The sequence below is a fragment of the Rattus norvegicus genome, chromosome 2, assembly GCF_036323735.1.
Source record: "Rattus norvegicus strain BN/NHsdMcwi chromosome 2, GRCr8, whole genome shotgun sequence".
Taxonomy (NCBI): domain Eukaryota; kingdom Metazoa; phylum Chordata; class Mammalia; order Rodentia; family Muridae; genus Rattus; species Rattus norvegicus.
This window is the reverse complement of record NC_086020.1, coordinates 25,250,559-25,272,098: the sequence shown is the minus strand read 5'-3', so window position 1 is coordinate 25,272,098 and position 21,540 is coordinate 25,250,559. Positions and strand designations below refer to the sequence as shown.

The following is a 21,540-nucleotide window of genomic DNA, read 5'->3' as shown; positions in this document are numbered from 1 at the left end:
GATGTTAAGAGATGTTAAGAACTAGTGATTATTGCTTTCTGTTATTTTTGTTGTTAGAAATGAAATTATGTTTTTGTGGGTATCTTTCAAGTTTGTTGAAAGAAGATTACTTTGTTTTTTTTTTATTTTTTTTTTGTTTTTGTTTTTGTTTTTTTTAGGGTGTAGTTTCCCTCCTTGTGTTGGAGTTTTCCATCTATTATCTTTTGTAGGGTTGGATTTGTGGCAAGTTATTGTGTAAATTTGGTTTTGGTTTTGTCATGGAATATCTTGGTTTCTCCATCTATGTTAATTGAGAGTTTTGCTGGATATAGTAGCCTGAGCTGGCATTTGTGTTCTCTTAGGGTCTGCCCAGGATCTTCTGGCTTTCATAGTCTCTGGTGAGAAGTCTTGTGTAATTCTGATAGGTCTGCCTTTTTATGTCATTTGACCTTTTTCCCTTACTGCTTTTAATATTCTTTCTTTGTTTTGCGTATTTGGTGTTTTGACTATTATGTGATTGGAGGATTTTCTTTTCTGGTCCAATCTCTTTGGAGTTCTGTAGGCCTCTTGTTTGTTCATGGGCATCTCTTTAGGTTAGGAAGTTTTCTTCTATAATTGTGTTGAAGATATTTACTGGCCCTTTCAGTTGGGAATCTTGGCTTTCTTCTATACCTATTATCCTTAGGTTTGGTCTTCTCATTGTGTCTTGGATTTCCCGGATGTTGTGGGTTAGGAGCTTTTTATATTTTGAATTTTCTTTGACTATTGTGTCAATATTTTCTATGATTTCTTCTGCCCCTGAGATTCTTTCTTCTATCTCTTGTATTCTGTTAGTGACGATTGCGTCTATGACTCCTGATCTCTTTCCTAGATTTTCTGTCTCCAGGGTTGTCTCCCTTTGTGATTTTCTTACTGTTTCTATTTCCATTTTTAGATCCTGGATGGTTTTGTTCAATTCCTTCACCTGTTTGGTTGTATTTTCCTGTAATTTAAGAGATTTTTGTTTTTCCTCTTTAATGGCTTCTACTTGTGTTGTCCTGTTTTTCTTTAAGGGAGTTATTCATGTCCTTCTTAAAGTCCTCTATCATCATCATGAGATGTAATATTAAATTCAAGTCTTGCTTTTTCTGTGTGTTGTGGTATCCAGGACTTGCTGTGGTAGGAGAACTGGGTTCTGATGATGCCAAGTAGCCTTGGTTTCTGTTCCTATGTTCTTGCACTTTCCTCTCACCATCTGGTTATCTCTGATGTTAGTTGGTCTTGCTGTCTCTGACTGGAGATTGTCCCTACTGTGGGCCTGTGAGCCTGTGACCTTAGGACTTGAGAGTACTTCTAGGATCAGCTTTCTCTTGGCAGGATTTGGGTATGGAGGGCTGTGACAGCCGTAGCTATGGGGCACAGATGGAGACTGGAAGGATTCTGTCCCCAGCTGCTTGGTGGTTCCTTGTATGCTCCTGGCGGGTCCCTTTTTGGACAGTTAGTGGAGCGAAAGTGGGGTCTCAGGAGCGAGAGCGCTCCTGGGAGACCTGCTCTCTCCAAGTGGGATTTGGATATGGAGTGAATCTTCTGTATTATCACACATGTTATTGTTGAATGTGGAAGATATAAATAGAAAGCACCACCTTACACAGGGAACATTCCTACTAAGGTAACATTTCTTTCTAAATCAGTTATTATACATCTAGTCAAAATCTCAGGAAAGGTTTTTGTGAAACTAGGTAAGGTGAACTGGAAACTTATAAGGATCATCAGAAAATAGACAGCTTTTGGAGAGCAAGTTGCAGTCTCTTGGCTTCCCAGACAGTGCAGCACAGAAATAGAGACCCTGTAGTGTAAGATACAGATGAACAGAGAGATCAGTGCAGTAAACTAATTTTTCATATTTGTTTTTTTCTTTTTATTTCAACTTCTCTCATATATTACATCTTGACTGCAGTTTTCCCTCCCTCCTCTCCTCTTCCCCACTAATATCTCCCCTCTCTCCTCTTTCCCCTGGACCCCTCCCACCTCACTTCTCCTCAGAAAAGAGAAGGTCTTCAGTGGAGGGAATTGACACTGGGTCACACCTAGAAGGATGTGAAATAGGTAGTGAGGGAGTGTCATGAATGCTAGGTCAAGATGGAGTGCTCTATGATCATATCTGATTGTTAAGTTATATGGAGAGTCAAATGTGTTTCTAACCTCATGCCATCTACAAAAATAAATTTAAGAAAATCATATTTGTAAAACAAGTATCAATCTTAGTAGAACATATGAGATTTAATGGACTACTTAGATTGATTTGCAAATAAGTAAATTATGCCTTTTAAATCTTAAACTATAGCATTGTGCCCCAAAGCAAACTGTGCAGATTAGGAAGACAGCACTCAGAAGTTGGAAGCATGTTCCACACACCATGCTGCCAAGCCTAAGAGCACACTGAGTCCATGACTGTGTTTTCATCCTCAGGCGCTAGATAAATGTGACTGGGACAACAGCTGCATCTGATATTTTATTATTTTGAAATAAAAGTGTTTGAATGTAGCATGCAATGAACTGTTAATGCTGGGTGCACATCAAGCAATGGGGAAAAGTTGAATAAACTGCAGCACTCACAGGCTGTGACACATTTCCCACTCTTCCAAAGAACAAGTTATAGACAAGGCATTACACAGAAATTTCAAAGAAATACTATGCAGGGAAATAAGTTGGGATATAGAGTCATCTAATACAGTGAAGAATAGATTATGTTAGTGTGTGGTATGTGTTTGTGTCTGATTTGATAAGCAGTCAGCACTGGAGAGGTCTGTCTGGGCTGTGGGTTGTGAGCAGACATCCAATGATGAGAGAAGATGGGAGTGAGGAGGTGACAGTCAGGGAAAGGGAAATGTACCATCCAGCATGGAAGGTGGGATTTTGTTTATCTATAAAAACTTTTATTCGTATTTTAAAGGGTTACATAATTATTTAAGAGCAAGAACTAACCTGAGGAGAGTAGACTATATACTTGACTATGACTGGGATGAAACTAGGCTTCATAAAATGTCACAAGGCAGAGATGCTGCCCCCTCCACGAATGAACTCTTCAAATGTTTTGTTTGCTATAATTTCTAAACAACCCATGTGGCCACATTAAAATGCTTTAATATTTTTTCTCCTTTAATATTTATACTTAGGTTGCTTCTCGTTTCAGTGGGTTCTTTTCGATATTCAGTATGAAGTTGTCACAGTGTGCTAGGTGCTTTAAAATGCTAGTAGATAAAAGTAACAGCTGAGCTACCTTACGAGATGAGAGCTCAGTCTGCTCTCAACTGTGCTGAAGACAGTAAGAAATGAGTCTGCTTTTTGTTGTTGTTAGTCAAGACAGACACCTTAATATACGTAATTCAAGGTAATGGGGACTCTCTTCAGATTTCACGTTTTCTCTTTGTAGTGTTGGGGATGACAGAATTCGAGTAGAAAGGATGAATAATACTCACTTTGAATACAGCCATGCTTTCCAGACAGTTATGGAGTTCTATGCCAGAGAGACAGTTGACACCCAGGGTAAGTATTTTATTCATGTTACCCATGTCTTCAGCTGCACTGATACCAGATGTGGATAAAGGCGTGAGCGTGGCTTTCAGTTTACTGACAAGTAGGAAGCGAGTAGAAATCTGTGGGAGCATCCAAGGGCAGAACTCCTGTTCATGGGCTCCTGTGGAATACCACGGGAGCTGGGCCTGCTTGCCACATGTCTGCTCACCCAGCACTGAGAAGGCTGAGGCAGGGGGATTTCTAGTGTTAGCCTAACCGGGTATAGTGGGCAAAACCCTGTCACAGCAGAAGAGAACAGGAACACACAGCCACAAGAAGGAAACACTAGCAGCATGAGAGCATCACTGTAAAGTCTTCTCTCTCTGACAGTTCTCTCTCCTGCTGGCTTACGAATGCTTCTCAGTGAAGGTACAGACAGCTTACGTCATTGCTTAATAGAATGTTTGATAAATTCTGACAGGGTCTAGCATTTTAGAAGGTTGGTTACCTGAATTATAATGCCAGCACATTAGTGAGCAGATTCACTAGTGTGGTAAACATTACTCATTTAAACATTCACATTGGCCTCACACAGTAGGGCGTGAGGTGTGTGCACTCTTACTCCTGTCAGTCCAGGTTCTGCCAGCATCAGTTGCTATTGGCAAGGTGAGAAGGCACTTCCTGGTCTCTCAAGACAAACCTGTCTTCTCTCCGTGCCAATGCTGCAGAGCACTTGCCATCAGCCCTTTCCCCAGCTCCTGCCCAGCCTTCCTGTCATTTCCTGTCATCCAAGCATCCTTGTCTGGTTTCACATGCCATTTAAATCCCATTTAATGAACACGTCAGAGACTGCATCCTGCTTCTGAAAGCAGCATGGCGTAGCATCAGGGGTTCATCTTTTGCTCAGTTAAACACATCCTAAGACCTCACAATTATTTCTGGGTCTCAGATTAACTAAAGGTTATGGGATGGAAAGTGGCCTACTGAGCCTGTGTCCTCTTAGTGTGAGCCGTGCTCACAGCAGCCTTTAGGGAAGTCCATGGCTTCTGTGGGGCTTAAGTCTTCTTTCCCTAGGTGACAGACTATATTTGAGGGGACAGAGTCTCATCTGTGCGAATGGGTTATCCTGGTTTAGGGGTTCTGTGCTCTTCAGGAATCCTTCAATACAGTCTCTGAAGGAACTGGCCAGAGTGTGAGAGTCAGGGCCCTCAGGGAAGGTCAGGGCCCTCAGGGAAGGTCAGTCAGGGCCCTCAGGGAAGGTTAGGGCCCTCAGGGAAGGTCAGGGCCCTCAGGGAAGGTCAGTCAGGGCCCTCAGGGAAGGTCAGTCAGGGCCCTCAGGGAAGGTCAGTCAGGGCCCTCAGGGAAGGTCAGGGCCCTCAGGGAAGTTCAGGCCCTCAGGGAAGGCCAGCACCCTCAGGGAAGGCCAGCACCCTCAGGGAAGGTCAGCACTCTGGGTCTGAGTATGCTTAGTTCCTCCTGGAGACAGTGCTGTCCCCACTTCTGCAGTTTCCAGGGAAACAGAACTAGGAAGTAAAAATGAGTGCTCAGTTGGAGGAGAAGGGCTGTTCTTCAGTTTTTATACCCTTCCTGATGCTGTGACCCTTAAAACAGCTCCTCATGTAGTGGTGACCCAACCATGAAATTATATTCGTTCCCATTATAACTGTAGTCTTGCTGTTGTTATGAATCATATATAAACACCTGTTTTCTGATGGTCTTAGGCAACCCCGGGAAGGGTTGTTCAGCCCCCTAAGATGCTGAGACCCACAGGTTAAGAGCTACTGCCCTAGGTTTATGACCAGTTTTAGTTAAGTAATGAAGCATTACTGATGGACAGAGGGCAGTTTGTAATCCTTTTTATTGTCTGTAAAAAAAATGTCAAGCAATGGTTGTGTATGAAGAAAAATGAAGATGTTTCTGCCCTGGTCACTCGGCTATCCAGGGGTGGTCGTTGACCGTTTGGCATCATCCTTAAGGGTTGTCTTTTGAGTGAACCTGCCTGTGTCTGTGTGACATTCACAGTTAGTTCATTAGGCGGTGATAACAGTAAGCAGAGATTAAGGTAGAGAATCGAAGCCGTGCTAAGAAGATGGCATTCGACAGAGATGTGCACAGAGAAGGAGTTGGGAGCAGTAGTATTCCCCACAGAGCAGCTGTGATGTAAGCTTACAGGGCACAACACTGTGTTAGGAAAGGGGTAGCAGGAGTCTGTGCAGGGTACCTGAGGAAGAACACGAGGAACGAACTTATCAGTGGAGGAGATGGAAGATGGCTCCTTTGGAGGGCGTTGGACAATTTGTCTAATCATCTCGTATCCACATTGAAAAGAATTCTTTGGCTGCATCATGAATACCTGCCAGTGTGCAGGACAGAGCAGGAGACTGGATGGAACAGGACAGATCAGGTGACTGGACAGAAAGCTGCTGTAATGTACTCAGAGCAGGGTGAGGGCAGCCGCACACTGCTCTGTCAAGCCTGCAGCAGTGTGCTGTGGACAGCCTTCCCGTTAGCTGACACAGCTGTCAGTCACTCTTTCAAAGTAGGCTCACCACAATCTGGATTTGCTAACGTTTATCTCATCCTTGTCCTGTGGATGTTTGTTTAGGTTGACTATCATTTTTTTTCTTACTATTTTTAAATGTTGTCAATTCACTTTCTTGCATACACATCTTTGATATATGGTTTACAGTATTTATAGTGAAAGTATTTAATATTTTTCTGATTTGAAAAACTTTTTAAAAATGATTCAGTCCAGTAAAAAATGATGCACGCACATGAAAAGGAGAGAAATGATAACTTTTATAGATGAATTTTACTTAACCATGTCTTTTTAGCAGTAATACCATTGAGGCTGTTGTTCTGTTTTTAGGCTCTCAGAGCCTGTCTGGTGTCATTCACTTGGAGAAGCCTGTGATCTGCGCCCTGGCTGCCATAATACGGTACCTCAAGGAATTTAACTTGGACAAGGTGCTGTCCAAACCCGAGTAAGTAATGCTACAAAAGCTCTAAAAGACTGGAGGAGCATTCTAGTCAGAACATTTTAAAATATAATAATTTAATAATGTTTTAAATTTTAATAATTTAAAATATTTCTGAAACTTCAAAGCCCACCCCAGTGAAGTAATTCCTCTAACAAGGCCACACCTTCTATCCTTCAAATCCTCAAATGTTTCCACTTCCTGAGACTGAGCATCAAATATATGAGCCTTTGGGTCCCTTTTCATTCAAACCACCACAGTAGGGCTTATATAAAGTCAGAGGCTTACATTAGGGTACAAGGGTGAACTGTTGGTACTGTTGCTAGAATCATAAAAGTAACCATTAACTAAACTGCCAAGCTGTGTTTGTTGTAGATAAATGTTACATCAGTCTCACTAGAGAACTGTATTTCTTACAACCTGATTAAGAACGAGTGTTACAAAGGATGCAGGAATTTCCACCCTTTTGAGAGGCTGGGATACACCTCAGAGTTCAAGCACTTGCCACTCAGGTAATTGAACCAGGAGTTCCGAGTCTTAGATCTGCTCTTCGTGCTGGGTGGGCACGTCAGCCCCCCTGCTGGCAAGTGAGGCCAGCACAACAGAGAGCTCTGGGTTCCACTGAGACTCTGCCTCAAAGGGTACGGTGGAAAAGGGACCTAGGAAGATTCCCGACACCAATCTTGGGCTTCCACACACATGTGCTCACTTAACTGCATGCACGTATGGACCCACATACATGTAACACTTGCAGCACACGTGCATGCACATGAAAAGGAGAAAAGACAAAAAAATTAAAAAGCTGCACATTTTCTTATTTTTGGTTTCTGTGATTTCACAGACCACTGAGTTGGAGATCGTTTCAGACCTAATAGTTGCCATTATAGGAAAATGCCACCTTAATAACCAAGGTGCAGGGGAAGGCAGTGGACAATTCTCTTGCCTCTCTGTATTCCTCCTTCACCACCTTGTTGGCTCTGTCAAGAGTCTTCCTGTTACAGATCCTGCATGAGTGAACCCCTTCCATTCTGCAGAGGCCATGAACAGGCAGGAGCTAGCTCAGTGAAAGGCCATCATCTGGTCTGTGTTATCAGGCTTACTAGGAGAGCGGAAGAAAATCAGGTTCTGTGGGAATTTTTGTATTTTAGTGTGTGTTTTAATAAAATAGGCCATCAATTGTCTGGAAACAGTTTTGTCGTATTTAAGCCACTTAAATAAATGCCCACCAACAGTAAAGTACTGTGTCACTTTTATAGGGTAATGTGTAGCCATGAAAATGACCTGTGTGGTCAGCATTAAAATCTTTATTGACAGTCTATCAAGCCAGAGATCGGGCTGAGCAAAGGAACTGCAGGTTTTTATATAAAGTTCAAAACTGCTAGAACATAATACGACAGGATAGAACATATTTGGGGAAAGTAGTGAGAAATGCACAGGAATGATGGACAGTTTCAGAACAGTGACCCCCTGTCCCACTTGGACAAGGAAGGAAAACATGGCATGGCCAAGGAAGCAGTAGAGTGGCTTGTATTTGATATGGTTTTAAATCAGTGTACTAGATTACTCTACATACATGCAGCAGCGACTTCATCACTGTGCCTGACATACCTGCAAGAACAACGTACAGGAAGAAAGGTTACCTTGACAACAGAGTTGTCAGTCTGTCACAGTGGGGAGGGTGTGGTGGAGCAGTTCATGTCATGGCACTGGGAGGCACTGGAGGGAGTGTAGAAGGGGCCGGAATGAGTGATGTAAGACTCCCGGCAGCCCACCTTCTCCCTGTATACCTAATGCATGCCATTGTGAACACACACAGGGGTTAACACATCCAGGTCACTAGGCCAGAGCCTTCCCGAGCCAGCTTTGCAAGTACCATTGCAGATCCCCTCACAGGTGCCTAAGTACTTCTCAGTCCAGTCAGGTCGACAATTAAGATTAACCACTGCATGTTTGAATGCGGCTGGAAGGTTTTACTGTTAGAAAGCTTTGAAGCCTAGAATTATATCTCATTGAGTTCTACTTTAAGCTCCAAAGACAGGCGTATTAAAAAAAGATAGTTGGGTGATGGTGCACGCCTTTAATCCCAGCACTTGGGAGGCAGAGGCAAGTGGATCTCTGAGTTCCAGGACAGCCAGAACAATATAGAGAGATCCTGGAAAGAAAAGGAAGGGAGGAAGGAAGGGAGGGAGGAGGGGAGGGGAAGGAAGAGGAGAGGAGAGGAGAGGAGAGGAGAGGAGAGGAGAGGAGAGGAGAGGAGAGGAGAGGAGAGATCCACTTGTGGCTGTTGGTTTGGTCTCTTGGAGAATGGGTGCAGGGCACCTACTGTCCTTTTTGCACAGCAGGGTGCCTAGGAATGAGGCACACAAATGTTTTAAAGCAGGCTATGCTGTGTTTAGGAGTAGATGAAGGGTCCTTCCCTCTCATTTCGTTAGAAGAACAGCTCCTAGTCATAAAACACTAACATTCTCTGTGTGTTAAAGTTTGAAAAGCTTTCTTTTAAGTTCCGTAAGGGTGAATCTTTTGATTAAATTGAGTGACACTAAGCTTTTTCTTTGTATATTTATGGTGGTAGTGTGTGACATTTTCTCTGTAATACTTGGAGGTTCCTTTGTAAAATGGTCAGGGAGCTAGTTCTGGTATTGACTTAGTGTACTTCAAATTGTTTGCCTTTCCAGTGATTCTATAGATTCAAAGACAAGAAGGATATAAAGAGCTTCAAAGTGACAGGCCTTTTCTTGCGTCACCCCAACAACATTCTATAAACAGACAGTATTAAAGAGAAGGAGAGACATTGCTTAACTCAACAGACACTTGACTCAAAACTGCTGAAATGCCATTAGGAACCAATATTCATACATAAAGATGGTGACCAAACTGGTACTGTTTTTCCATAGGAGGCATGTAACTTCCCTCTGAAGGTAATCCTGAAAGTGTAATTCTACATATCTGATGCTCTGGAAAAGGAGAGTTGCCTAAGGAAAACAGATACTCTCCTGGCATAAAATCCAGTTGTGTCTCTTTACAATCTTACATTGCTGAACTTGAGAATGTTATGTTTAAGAGCTGTGCTTTCAGAGAAAAAGTAAATTGAAAATTGCATTGTTTAGCAAAGGCATTCACAGACGTTGCTGTGTGTACCCTAGAGACCTTGATCTGTATGCACTGAAAAGTCACCATGTACGTTCAGCAGTTTTAGGTGGTACAAAGAAAATACACTGTATTAGCAACTGTTTATAATCATAGATGAAATGGGGTCTTGATAAATAATATAATTTTTGAAGTTACAAAATTGTTTTAAGAATTTAAGTAGGTTTGTTCTAGACCAAGACAGGACAGCATAGCAGTGTACAGAGACTGATGCTAGATAGTAATTACTGTAGTGTGGATTCTGAATGTCCCCAAAGGCTCAGTGGAGGCAGATGACCAAGGTTGTGCCCAGAAGAGGATTCTGGGCTCCTGGCTCCTTGCTGTCTCTGCCATTGCTTCCTGGTCATGCTATCCCCTCTGGGTGCAGACCCGAATGCCATGGACCTGTGTGACTGATGCCTCTGAAACCGTGAGCCAATTTTAACCTTTCCCTCTCATAGACAGGTGCTTTCTCACCATAATGCACAGCTGTCCAACACAGTTATGCAGTTATGACAGAATTAAATGAACTAATAAATATCGAAATTCTGAAGGAATTGGCTTTTTTACTGTTGGAAATGCATTTGTTTCCTTTTCTGGTAGCTCCTGTTGAGATTTATTTGCTTAGAACTTCAAGTCTATATTCTGAAAACTGGATATTGGTGAAAGGAATTAAAGAGTGCCCAAATAAAGTGAAAAACATTCCAGGTTCAAGGACTGGGAGACAGTACCATTGTAATCAGCTCCCTAGTGATCTACAAACTCACTGCGGAGTGTATCAGAGTCCACACGGATTTCCATAGTGGCTGAAGCAGTCTGCGCTCTCTCCTGCAGTGCCATGGGATTCTCCCACATCACCTCCAGCACCTATTGTCATTTGTTTTTGTAATCTTAGCCTTCTGACTGGGGCATGATAAAATCTCAAAGTATTTGTTTTAACTTGTATTGTTAAGCACTTTATCTGTAATCATGAGCTGAAACTCAGAGATCCTCCTGTCCCTGCCTCCTGAGTGCTGGGATGAAAGGTGTGAGCTGCTAAGGAGAGGCTGAAAGGTGTTTCTTGCCCCACCCCCTTCTCTTCCTTTGAGAGCTCTGTTTACATGTAACACCTACCCCTTAGATTGGGTTGTTTGATTCCTTGATACTTGTATTCGAGTTCTTGGAACATCCTGTCTAATGTATAGTTGGGAATGGTTTTTCCCCCCACTCTGTGGACTTCCCCTTGATCCTGATAGGGGTCTCTGGAGCTGGGTGTATGCCTTTATTCTACTCTTTAATAGGTTTATTGCTGGCCTCAAGAGAGTGTTAGAGTTAGTTGTCTACATAATAATGAATCTAGTAGGAGTGAAAGTACAATGATACTGAGGTGTTATTCTACTGGGCAACAGAAAATTCACCACTTATTAACTGTCCGGAAGTTAGATAAACGGTGAATCGATTTGCTCTAAAACCAACAGAGATCATTCACGTGTCACATGCAGAGGGTTCTGATTTCCGTCTCTAATTTAAAGTAATGTTTGAATAGGCTCTCTCTGCAGCTCAACCACTGTGTGTATCTTACTCTTCTGTTGTGAAGGAAAGTAGAGTAGAAGTAATAAAGTCCCTCACCCTTCCTTGGCAAGCTTTGACAGGGTTATTTTCCTCTCTTACAAAGCCTGAGAGCAGCGGACATCCAGTGTATTTTTGTTGCTGAAATATTAATGAATTCTTTCCCCACATGATTCATAAGATTTCTGTCCAGATTTGCACTGCTTATGAGGTTCATATCAAAGCACACAGAATTTGGCGTCGTCCATGACTATAAATAATTCAGAATCCTTGAATATTTTAGACTAGTGATTAAATACTATATACAGTTGAGTACCCAGGGATGCTAGCTGATAGAATCTTCTATTCAAAATGTAGAGAATTCCCCATGGAAACAGGCAGGGGCAAGAAGAAAATTCTTTTGTATTTGGAAGGAAGAGTGCAAACCCTACTCCAAAGTTTTACCACCCCCAAATTCAGGAAATTCCCAGAGCCCAGCGAGTGCTCAACACTGCTTAGAATTGATGTCCTTTAGGAGTCAGGCTAGTTGAGGATTGCCGACTGGCCGATATCTTATTTAAGTCAGGGGGGTGTCAGCTTAAAGAAACATCTCTTTACTGCGTCCAATTTCAAATGTAGATTTCTTGTTCAGTTAGGATATAAGGAAAAACAGTGACAAGAAACCCATGCCCAACCAAACAACCAAAACTGCATTTTAACTTGATGCATCAAGCAGGGCTTGGGCTCCTGTGACTCAAGGGTACAGGACCTCAGTGAAGGTCTGGGATTGTGAGTGAACGCTGCCGATCTGCCGGTTCACCTACTGGCTTCTTTTTCCATTCTGTTGGTATTAAAAGCCTCCAAGAGTTATATGCAGATAGCATCTCTAGATCTCCTTTCTGATTCCATGTTCAAGGTAGTATGTTGGTCCAGACCAAATTCTGCCACGTTCATAGATACTTCTCAACAGGTAGGCACTCAGAAAGCTCTACAAGTTTCCAGTTCTTGACTGTTTTATTTTCTGACAACACTTTATTTAAGTGGTTCCCATGTGTGTCAGACGGTTGGAGCAGCATTTTACTGTTCGCTAGTAGCAGGCTAACTGGTAGACCAGAGGCTGCTTCTACACTTCTAACTTAAATATCCTTCTTGAGGTGTAGACTTTGGGCTCATGGGATTATTATACTGCTCATGGGCAGCTGAGGAATATTTCTGAATCATGGACACATTTTCATGCCCTCCCACCCCCAGTATAAAATTATTTCCTTCACTTTGTGTTGAGTGACGCTCAACATGGGGAGGCTACACTATGGCTTCTTTCATAGTTTTTCTCATACCAACTACATAACCTCAGAGTCAAGCTATCAGTTTCTTCCTCATCAGTGTGGTGCTATTTGACAGGCGAGGCTCTCAGGAGGTGATGAGGCCATTTAGTGCCTTTGTAAAAGGCTGTTGAACCCACCAATAGCACTACCTATGAGGAATAGGCCCTTGCAGACAGACTAGATTTTTTTGGCTCCTCAATCTTTAGCTTCCAGGCCCCAGAACTGTGAGCAGAATATGTCTCTTGTTTATAGGTTGCCAGGCCTGAGTTGCCAGCTCCTCTGATTTCCATCTTTGACTATGAATCTGTGTAAACGCCTGTTAGCTATACAGTCAGACACTACATGGTCGACTCTTCCTGTGAATGTGATTTCGTACTTCATGACTGTGCTTAGTGCTTCATAGGCACCTTTAGGACCTTCTGACTCAAACCTAAAGCCACTGACTTTTAGGAAGGTGGTAGCCATTCATTAAGCACCTGTGGTTTGCTACACACTGTGGAGCACACCTTCATGTGAGAAGATGAGTGTGGTGCTTGAACCTGTAATCCTTGCCTTCCAGGAACTTAGATTCATTAAGGATGGTGCAGTTGCAATCCAGACTACTGTATGTCGAGAAAATTAACAGCTATGAGTAGGGCAGAAAGGCTACATACATGTGCTGTCGGCTTTTAGGGTTGTCACCCTCTGATGATTAATAGGTTATCACCCTGGGAAAAGCAGAATAAATCTGTCATAGGTCACAATGATCCTAGTATGTGGTAAGCTATTTTTCTTTTTCAGGACTCTTGGCCTTGGTTGGGGGAATCTTCTAGAGGCAAAGAGGTCCCTTCAAGAGACCCACTATCATAATATTATTGGATTATTTCTAGTCTCTAATTTTTTAAGATAGATGTGCTCACCTGTAGTTTTATTAAATTTCATCTTTTTTCAGGAATTTTAAACAGCTGTCAAGTGGAATGGAATTCATGAGAATCAATGGAACAACGCTAAGGAATCTGGAAATCCTACAGAATCAGGTCAGGCTGACACAAGGGCTAGCTGAGTCAAGTGATGTGCAGTAAGCTAATAAAAGGGAAGCTGGAGTGAGTCAGCAGGCTGCTCTCAGGAGTCCTGCGTCTGTCCCCTGGGTATTACTGAGGAGGGTAGCACTGCTTGGGGTGGGCAGTCTGTAGGCTACTGGCTTGTTTGTTTAGTTGGTTGGTTGGTTTTGGTTGTTTGAGACAGGTTTTCTCTGTATAATCCTGGCAGCCCTGGAACTTGCTCTGTAGACCAGGCTAGCCTTGAATTTACAGAGATCCACCTGCCTGCCTTGCAAGTGCTGGGTTTAAAGGCATGTGCCACCACCACCTGGTAGCTGTTTTTTTTTTTTTAATAACTGAAGGGCATAGCATCCTGTTGTTTCCATATCAAATATATCTTAGAACGTGTGTTCGTTCAAACTTAATAAGAAGTGACTGTCTTTATCTGGTTGGTAAGTGTTTTTCCTACACTGTTCCTGTCCCATCTCAGGCAGATCTCAAATCCAGTTCCTAAGGCAAAAGTCACCTGTAATTAAGCTGTGTGTCACCACTCCTTCCAGATCAGACGTGAGTCCCGATAGAGACAAAGGCTGAGAACTAATGTCCTTTGCTTACCTTGGCAGCCTACCAGAGGCCTCGTCTCTCTTTCAACAGAGGCTTCAGGATAGTTTATTCAGTTAATGAAACTACAAGGTCTCTTTTGTATACATTGAATATATCGACATTTTACCTTGGGTGCATGGGAAGATCTTTTCTTTCTTCACACAGTAGATGAGCAGCTCTTAGGAGAAACACGTTATTTAGTCATTCGCAATGTTTAAATCAGGCCTGAGGATGGAGCTCAGTGGTGGAACAGTTGCCTGACTTGAAAAAACCCTCAGTTCATCACTACACTGAGAAAAGGTAGGATAGGTCGACTAATTAGGACACTTAACAGCAACAGAAATGCAATACTGTCCTGATTGAAATATATAATTTCAATCATAAAACATGTTATCTGATCTTTTTCAGACTGATATGAAGACCAGAGGAAGTTTGCTTTGGGTTTTAGACCACACTAAAACCTCATTTGGGAGAAGGAAGTTAAAAAAATGGGTTACCCAACCATTGCTTAAATTAAGGTAAAAGGAATTCTTTGTGTGTGTGTGTGTGTGTGTGTGTGTGTGTGTGTGTGTGTGTGTGTGTGTGTGTGTGTTTAAACTGTGGATATTAAATTATAAAATTAAAAGTATATTAGCTTCTTCAAAACTAATATTCATGGCTAATAAGATCACAGTAAATGGAGCAAATTGTATTTTATAACTGACAGTGGACTATCTAATAGCACACAGAGCCAACCCATCCCCCACACCAGTCAAGATCAGGCCTGATCGGAGGCTGTGGGCATTGTTGGGGTAGAGGTTATCTAGTTGTTGTGGGCATTGTTGGGGTAGAGGGTATCTAGTTGTGGGCATTGTTGGGGTAGAGAATATCTAGTTGTGGGCATTGTTGGGGTAGAGAGTATCTAGTTGTGGGCATTGTTGGGGTAGAGAGAATCTAGTTGTGGGCATTGTTGGGGTAGAGGGTATCTAGTTGTGGGCATTGTTGGGGTAGAGGGTATCTAGTTGTGGGCATTGTTGGGGTAGAGGGTACCTACTTGGCTTGGTAGCACCAATGTAAGGAAGTAGTGAGAGAAGGGAGAGGAACTGTCAGGTCTTCTGTTGAGGATGCTGAAGGTGAGACTCAGAGGCTGGCAGCAGGGAGAGTTAATTTAGCTTTTCTAAGCCTAGTGATGCTGGCATCAGAGCCAGCCTTGCTGTACAAGGACACTGCATGGCATTGCTGGTAAAGTCTCACAGCCATGGACCAGGGTCGATGGCCTGAGCTGAAGCAGGGACAGTTTGACTGCTGAAGTCCAAGTATTTCTGAAAGGAGAGTTATCAGGTGTGAAGGTCCTTGTGGGAAGGAACATAAATCTCATGTGAATCTCGTGTCCCCGAAAGTGTGTCCCTGTGTGTGCACGTCAGAATGGGCAGGGATCTTCATCCTGAGGTTTCTGTCTAGTCCCACAGATCATGATGTGATGTGTGCTGTGACTGGGGAGCTGCAGTTTGTAGGCTCCCCAGCTGATGGAGACAAAGGTAAATGTGGGAACATCTACTTAGAGCTGTGCCTGGCCCATGCAGTGTCCAGTTACTGTCTACTGGTGGATATGCTTACTTATTGGGCTCTTACTACGTATCAGCATTCCATATTCAAAAGTGCTGTCTGCTGAGTCCTTGAAATAATACCACAGGCCCCAGGAGTGTTAGAAAGCCGCTTGCTGTCTGATAGCCCATAGCAGTAATGCTGCTTTACACCCAGTATTGCCCTGAGCAGGCACCATCCACTGTCCTGAATCCTTCCCTGTGGGACTGACCGCACACACACTCAGTTGCATCTGTGGAGAGCAGAGCTAGATATCTCCTGTTTTCCTCAGTGAGTTAGTCCATTGGAGCCTGCCTGTCTCAGTGCACTCAGCCTTGAAGAAGTCACACGTCTCCCTCAGGGCTGTTCAGTTATAAAGTAGTAATTGTACAGATTGCGTGAACTTTGGATCGCTAACAGGTGTGAGGTGAGGGTCTTTATGTGTGTGCTTCATCTCTCTGGATGATTTATGTTTTATTTTTATTTACGTGTGTGCATGTGCATGTGTGTAAGTGCATGTGTGAACAGGTCAGAAAAGGATATGGAATCAGCATATCCCCTAGAGCTGAAGTTTTATTGTTAGCCCAGTGTCACACATGCTGGAAACTGAGTTCAGGTCCTCTCTAAGGGCTGCAAGGGCTCTCACCAATGAGATGTCTTTCTCCACGCCCTTGCCCTGTCTCTTTTAAACCTCGCAACAGCCTCACTACACTGACAATATTGTTAGTCATTTAACCTAAGGATGAGTTAGTGACCACTGTCTTCAGTCATGTCTGTGACATTCTAATTCATTGTTGATGATGACTACCTAGTCACTTCAGGTCACTGTGCTATTCTAAAGTCCTCAAGACATGGGGAGTTTACGAGGCAGAGAAGAAATCCCTGAAATGAGTCTCTTTTTTAGTTTCTAAAGATTTTCTTATTTTCTATATGTGAGTACACTGTAGCTGTCTTCAGACACACCAGAAGAGGGCATTGGATCCTATTACAGATGGTTGTGAGCCACCATGTGGTTGCTGGGAAAAGGACCTCTGGAAGAGCAGTCAGTGCTCTTAACTGCTGAGCCCTCTCTCTAGCCCTGTCCTTTAGTTTCAATTCAGATGAATGAGGACTCACATAGGAGCAGAGTGCAGCCACTCTGTGAACAGGGATTGTGACTATAGCTGTGGCTGGTGGAAAAGCACCGCCACACCGTGGTTCTTACTGTGCTATTTGCTTGGTTATTGAAACAAAGACATTTACTGAACACTAAAACTTGATGGTTTTTAAATCTAAATTTTTATTCATTTATTTAATTTTATATTTTACATTTATTCTCTCTCTCTCTCTCTCTCTCTCTCTCTCGTGTGTGTGTGTGTGTGTGTGTGTGTGTGTGTGTATGTGTGTGTATGCACATGTGTCTGTGGAGGCCAGAGAGCCTTCCTCAGGGACCATCTACTTGTCTTTTGAGATGGATGCTCTGAATGTTCTGGATATTATCAAATAGCTATCTATGCTGGCTGCCCAGTGAACCCCAGAGATCCCCCTGGCTCTCCCTCCCCAGCACTGTGCTGGCTTCTTTTCTTCTGAATTCTGCAGACTGAACTCAAGTCCTCATGCTTGGATGGCTACCACATTATGGACTGAACACTAATGCTTCAAGTGTGAGCTCGCGCTGGCCTAACATATCAGAGCAATCCCACCTTTTTATTTTTAAGTTACATCATTGTTTAAGAACAGTTATTCTTTTAATTCATTGTAGTGCATCTTAAAAGAATTTTAGTTAAATATTAGTGCTGCCAAGAGAAGGGATATAGAAAGATGAGAGCCCGGCTGAGTAGCCTCAGGCTCAGCAGCTTCTCACTGTTGAGTCTGTCCTTTCCAGAATGCTAACATGTGTGCCTGGCTGGGCCTATCAGGCTTACAGTGCATCTCTGAAATCCATGCTAAGTGTTAGGGTGGGGAGTGTGCACAGGGGAAGGCGGATTTCTTAGTATGGTGCAGAGCCCTGTGGTCTGCTAGTCATCTGTGAATTCTCTTAGCAGTTTCTCTATAAATGGCTGGTTCTATTTCTCAGGGCAACCTGGGAGCTCATAAATCCAGAACCAGATGTTTTACCTTTCAAGGATTTATATACTGTGTACCATAGTATACATAGACTTATATGCCATAGTTTATTGTTTCAAATAGGCTCTTTGGTGCTGAATTATACATCAGTTTTGAAAGGTCGAAATGGCTTTTGCTTTATTCTTATTGGCTGATCATGATGCAAAGTGGGCTCACTTAAGTTTTTGAGATGGACTTATGTTTGCTGATATTGTCCTTGTTTCCTACAGAAGGTTCCCCTTATAGTTTTATCAGGTCTGCTGAGTTTAAGCAAGACGATTCTTCAGTGTGGTTCCCTAGCTTCTTATGGATGGAGCATGCTGGAAGGCATGGGTTCCAGTGCTTTTGAAAAGTTAAATAATTTATGTCCCATTCCCTTTTAAGACTCCACCCTTTTAAGACTCCACCCTTTTAAGACTCCACCCTTTTAAGACTCCACCCTTTTAAGACTCCACCCTTTTAAGACTCCACCCTTTTAAGACTCCACCCTTTTAAGACTCCACCCTTTTAAGACTCCACCCTTTTAAGACTCCACCCTTTTAAGACTCCATCTTTGGATCGTTCCACTTGATGATTCGGTCACGTGCCTCAGCACTGCCGAAAAGCGTGTTGGAGACTTGGTAGCAGACTGTGTGTTAAAATATTGAAGAAGGGCTAGAGAGATTAAATAAAATATTAAATAAAATATTGAAGAAGGGCTAGAGAGATTAAATAAAATATTAAATAAAATATTGAAGAAGGGCTAGAGAGATTAAATAAAATATTGAAGAAGGGCTAGAGAGATTAAATAAAATATTGAAGAAGGGCTAGAGAGATTAAGGCACTAAACAAGGGCTCAGAGCTTGAAGGCACTTGCTGCTCTTGTGGAGGACACAGGTTTAATTCCCAGCACACACCGCGCCTCACAACCACCCATAACTTTGTCTGGCCCGATGTGTACCAGGCACGCAGCCATGAGCACCGTTCTTGGCTTTGACTTTACAGTGTGCCTGAAGAAACTGTTTTCCCTTTCATTGGAGTATTTGTTTAGCCAGGAAGGAAAATATTGTCCTTAACACAGTGTGGCAGCATTTTGCATTCTTGTCAAATCTCTGTTGGCATCGTGGGAGAAGTTACAACTCTCAAAACTATGTAGAAAAGTCAGGCTGGTCAAATAGAACTCTGTGTGCTTTTAAAGGGCATGTGAAAACTCTCACTCCTCGACCTCTGAGTCCATGTGAGCTCTTCCTTGTTTAGCAATATTTGGGACCTATTTGAAGTCATACTGACAGAATCTGAACTCCACATTTGGTAGAGTTTTAGGGTCTTATTGCTTTGAAGAAACACCAAGACCATGACAACTCTTAGAAAGGAAAATATTTAAGTGGAGCTGGCTTTTCAGAGGTTTAGTCCATAATTGTCTTGGCAGGTAACATGCTGGCAGACATGGTGCTGGAGAAGGAGCTGAGACGTCTCCATCTTGATCCACAGGCAGCAGAATTAAAAGCAACACAACTGTCCAGGCTTGAGATTCTGAGACCTCAAAGCCTAGCCCCATAGTGACACATCTCCTCCAACAAGGCCACACCTCATTCAGCAAGCTCACACCTCCTAATAGAGCCACCCTCCATTTGCCAAGCATGCAAACACATGAGTCCATGGGGACCATTCCTACTCATACCTCCACAGGTGGTCTAGATGGTTTGTAAGTTTGATAGGACTCCTCTGACAGAGCACCATGGACTTGATGGTTTTAATCATGGCAGTGTATTAGCTCATGAATTTTAGAATAGAAGCCAAAGGTGAAGGTTTCAGTAGGGTGAGCTGATTCTCTGAGGTCTATGAGAAAGCCAGTCCCGTGCTTCCTTCCTAGCTCCTATCAGTTTGCTGGCACCTTCTGCTTCTCTTGGCTTTTGGCTGCATTTCCTAGGTCACTGCCTTCGTGGTCTGATGGTGTTTGCTGGTGTTCATCTCTTCTCCTGATCTTTTTAATAAGATACATCATCCCAACTATTTACAGGTGCCTTAACCCTGTTTCCGTGTAACACTCTAAGAGCTAAGATTTCAAGACCAGCCTCTCTCTCTCTTTCTCTCCCTCTCCCTCTCCCTCCCTCTCTCCCTCCCTCCTTTCCTCCTCCCTCTCCTCCCTCCCTGTCTTTTCCCCCTTCCCTTTTGGAGGGGGCATGCAATTCAACCAATAACAAATGGCTCTGTATTGCAAATATTTCCTCCATTTGGCATTAAGTAGATTGGAGGTACCCATCATTTAAATATCATTTAAACACAGATTTAATATCTGTAAGGAATCCCAGGATTTTGTACTTTTATATCTTGTCTGCTTGTTTGTGAGGGAGGAAGAGGAATCAGCAGTCCACTGAGACAGCCCAGCGATGGCTTCTGCCCCTGCTGCGGTCTCCACTTCATAGTGCAGATATCTTAGCAATTCAAACATCAACTCAATCTTCAGAGGGCCTCATAATCGAAGTTTAAAAACAGAATGTCACCTATTGAGATACTTGTCACTGCTCCCACTTGCCCAGGTCCCATCGTGTAACTCCAGCTGTTCCTGTGTCCTGTATCCTAAAGATGCGCTATTTTACCAAAAGAACAATCAAGTGTGACTCCATTTGCTTTATTCCCTGTGAGGTAGCAAGGGCCTGGGGGTGGCACCCAGCACCCTTCATGCTTTCCTTCATCAGAATAGGATGATTATTTTGCACTTGAAGTGCTCTAACAGTGACAAGGTAATGCTCCAGCTCTCAAGGAATCTAGTTGTGCTGGGAGCTATGCAGTCTACTAGCAAGGAGAGGCAAGTGCAGAGAAGGGGGCTTTTGAGTCAAATACAGCTCCTGTCCTTATACACAGAATGGCTTGGTAGGCAGAGAAAGTGAAGGGTGCTTTTACAATTCAAGTCAGTCTTTAGAAAGTGGGATGAGGCTCACACATGCTGACTTCATGGTGTACTCAGATTGCATAAATAAGTGATTAAAATGAAGGGAGTGTGAACCATTAGGATTAGCTCCTTGGCTACATTTCCCTGTGATTTTCATAAAGCAGAGAGTACATTTTCACAGTAGTTAATTCTATTGAATAATTAAATGACTCTGATTTTGGAAACTCATGTCTGGAGTATTAATGGCTTCGTTTCTAGTTTATTGCCCTGGCTTAAATGATGAGGTAATAGAATATTACATATTTACTTTCACTTAATATTAAATTTATATTAACAAAAGTGTTTCTTTTAACTCCCTAGAACTACTTAAAATTAACATTGCCGGAGGCTTTCTTAATTCTCTGGTTTCCCACACTCCATGCCAACGGCACTTAGACGGGGCTCACTCGGCCCAGTGCAATCAGTTATTCTCATACATCAGACGGGAGCATGCTGGGAACTGTGGCTGACTGCTCTTGCCCTCACACCTGTGCCCTCTGACCTTTGAAGGTGAATGGAAAGTGACAGCTGCTCTTCACAAGAGTGAACCTAGGGGGATCTTAGCCCACGTCTGTCCACCAATGCGTGAGGATTAAGCAGCCCCTCCGGCCTGCACAGGGCCAGGAACTTGGGGTCCGCTCCTTGGCTGTGCAGGCTCAGTGCCCTTGTGAGATGCTGACCATCTGTGCTGTCCCAGCATAAAAGGCAGCAGCAAACGGAGAGGGACTGAGGAGGAAGACTGGATGTTCTCTGCGCCCTGCCTCTGGGTTTCTCTTTCTCTGTCCGTTGTCCTTTGCTTTTACTTGTGGGCTTCAGGCTGTTCGTCCTCGGAGTGCTGGAGAGAACTTGCTGGTTTGTGACTTTTGACACAAAAACTCATCTATGGGAGACAACTGCTGTTTTTTATACTAACTACTACTATTTATTGA

The 21,540-nt window shown here is 43.1% G+C and overlaps 1 protein-coding gene across 11 annotated transcripts in view; it reads left to right on the top strand.

The window, feature by feature from the left end:
• The window catches only part of Msh3 (mutS homolog 3), a 141,458-nt gene that overhangs the window by 48,759 nt on the left and 71,159 nt on the right, over window positions 1–21,540 (top strand). For all 11 annotated transcript variants that reach the window (NM_001191957.1, XM_063282328.1, XM_063282327.1 and 8 more), the window contains 4 exons: window positions 3,392–3,504; window positions 6,344–6,458; window positions 13,362–13,446; window positions 14,461–14,570. In NM_001191957.1, the coding sequence (NP_001178886.1) occupies window positions 3,392–3,504; window positions 6,344–6,458; window positions 13,362–13,446; window positions 14,461–14,570 (423 nt within the window). The remainder of the gene's footprint in view (window positions 1–3,391; window positions 3,505–6,343; window positions 6,459–13,361; window positions 13,447–14,460; window positions 14,571–21,540) is intronic.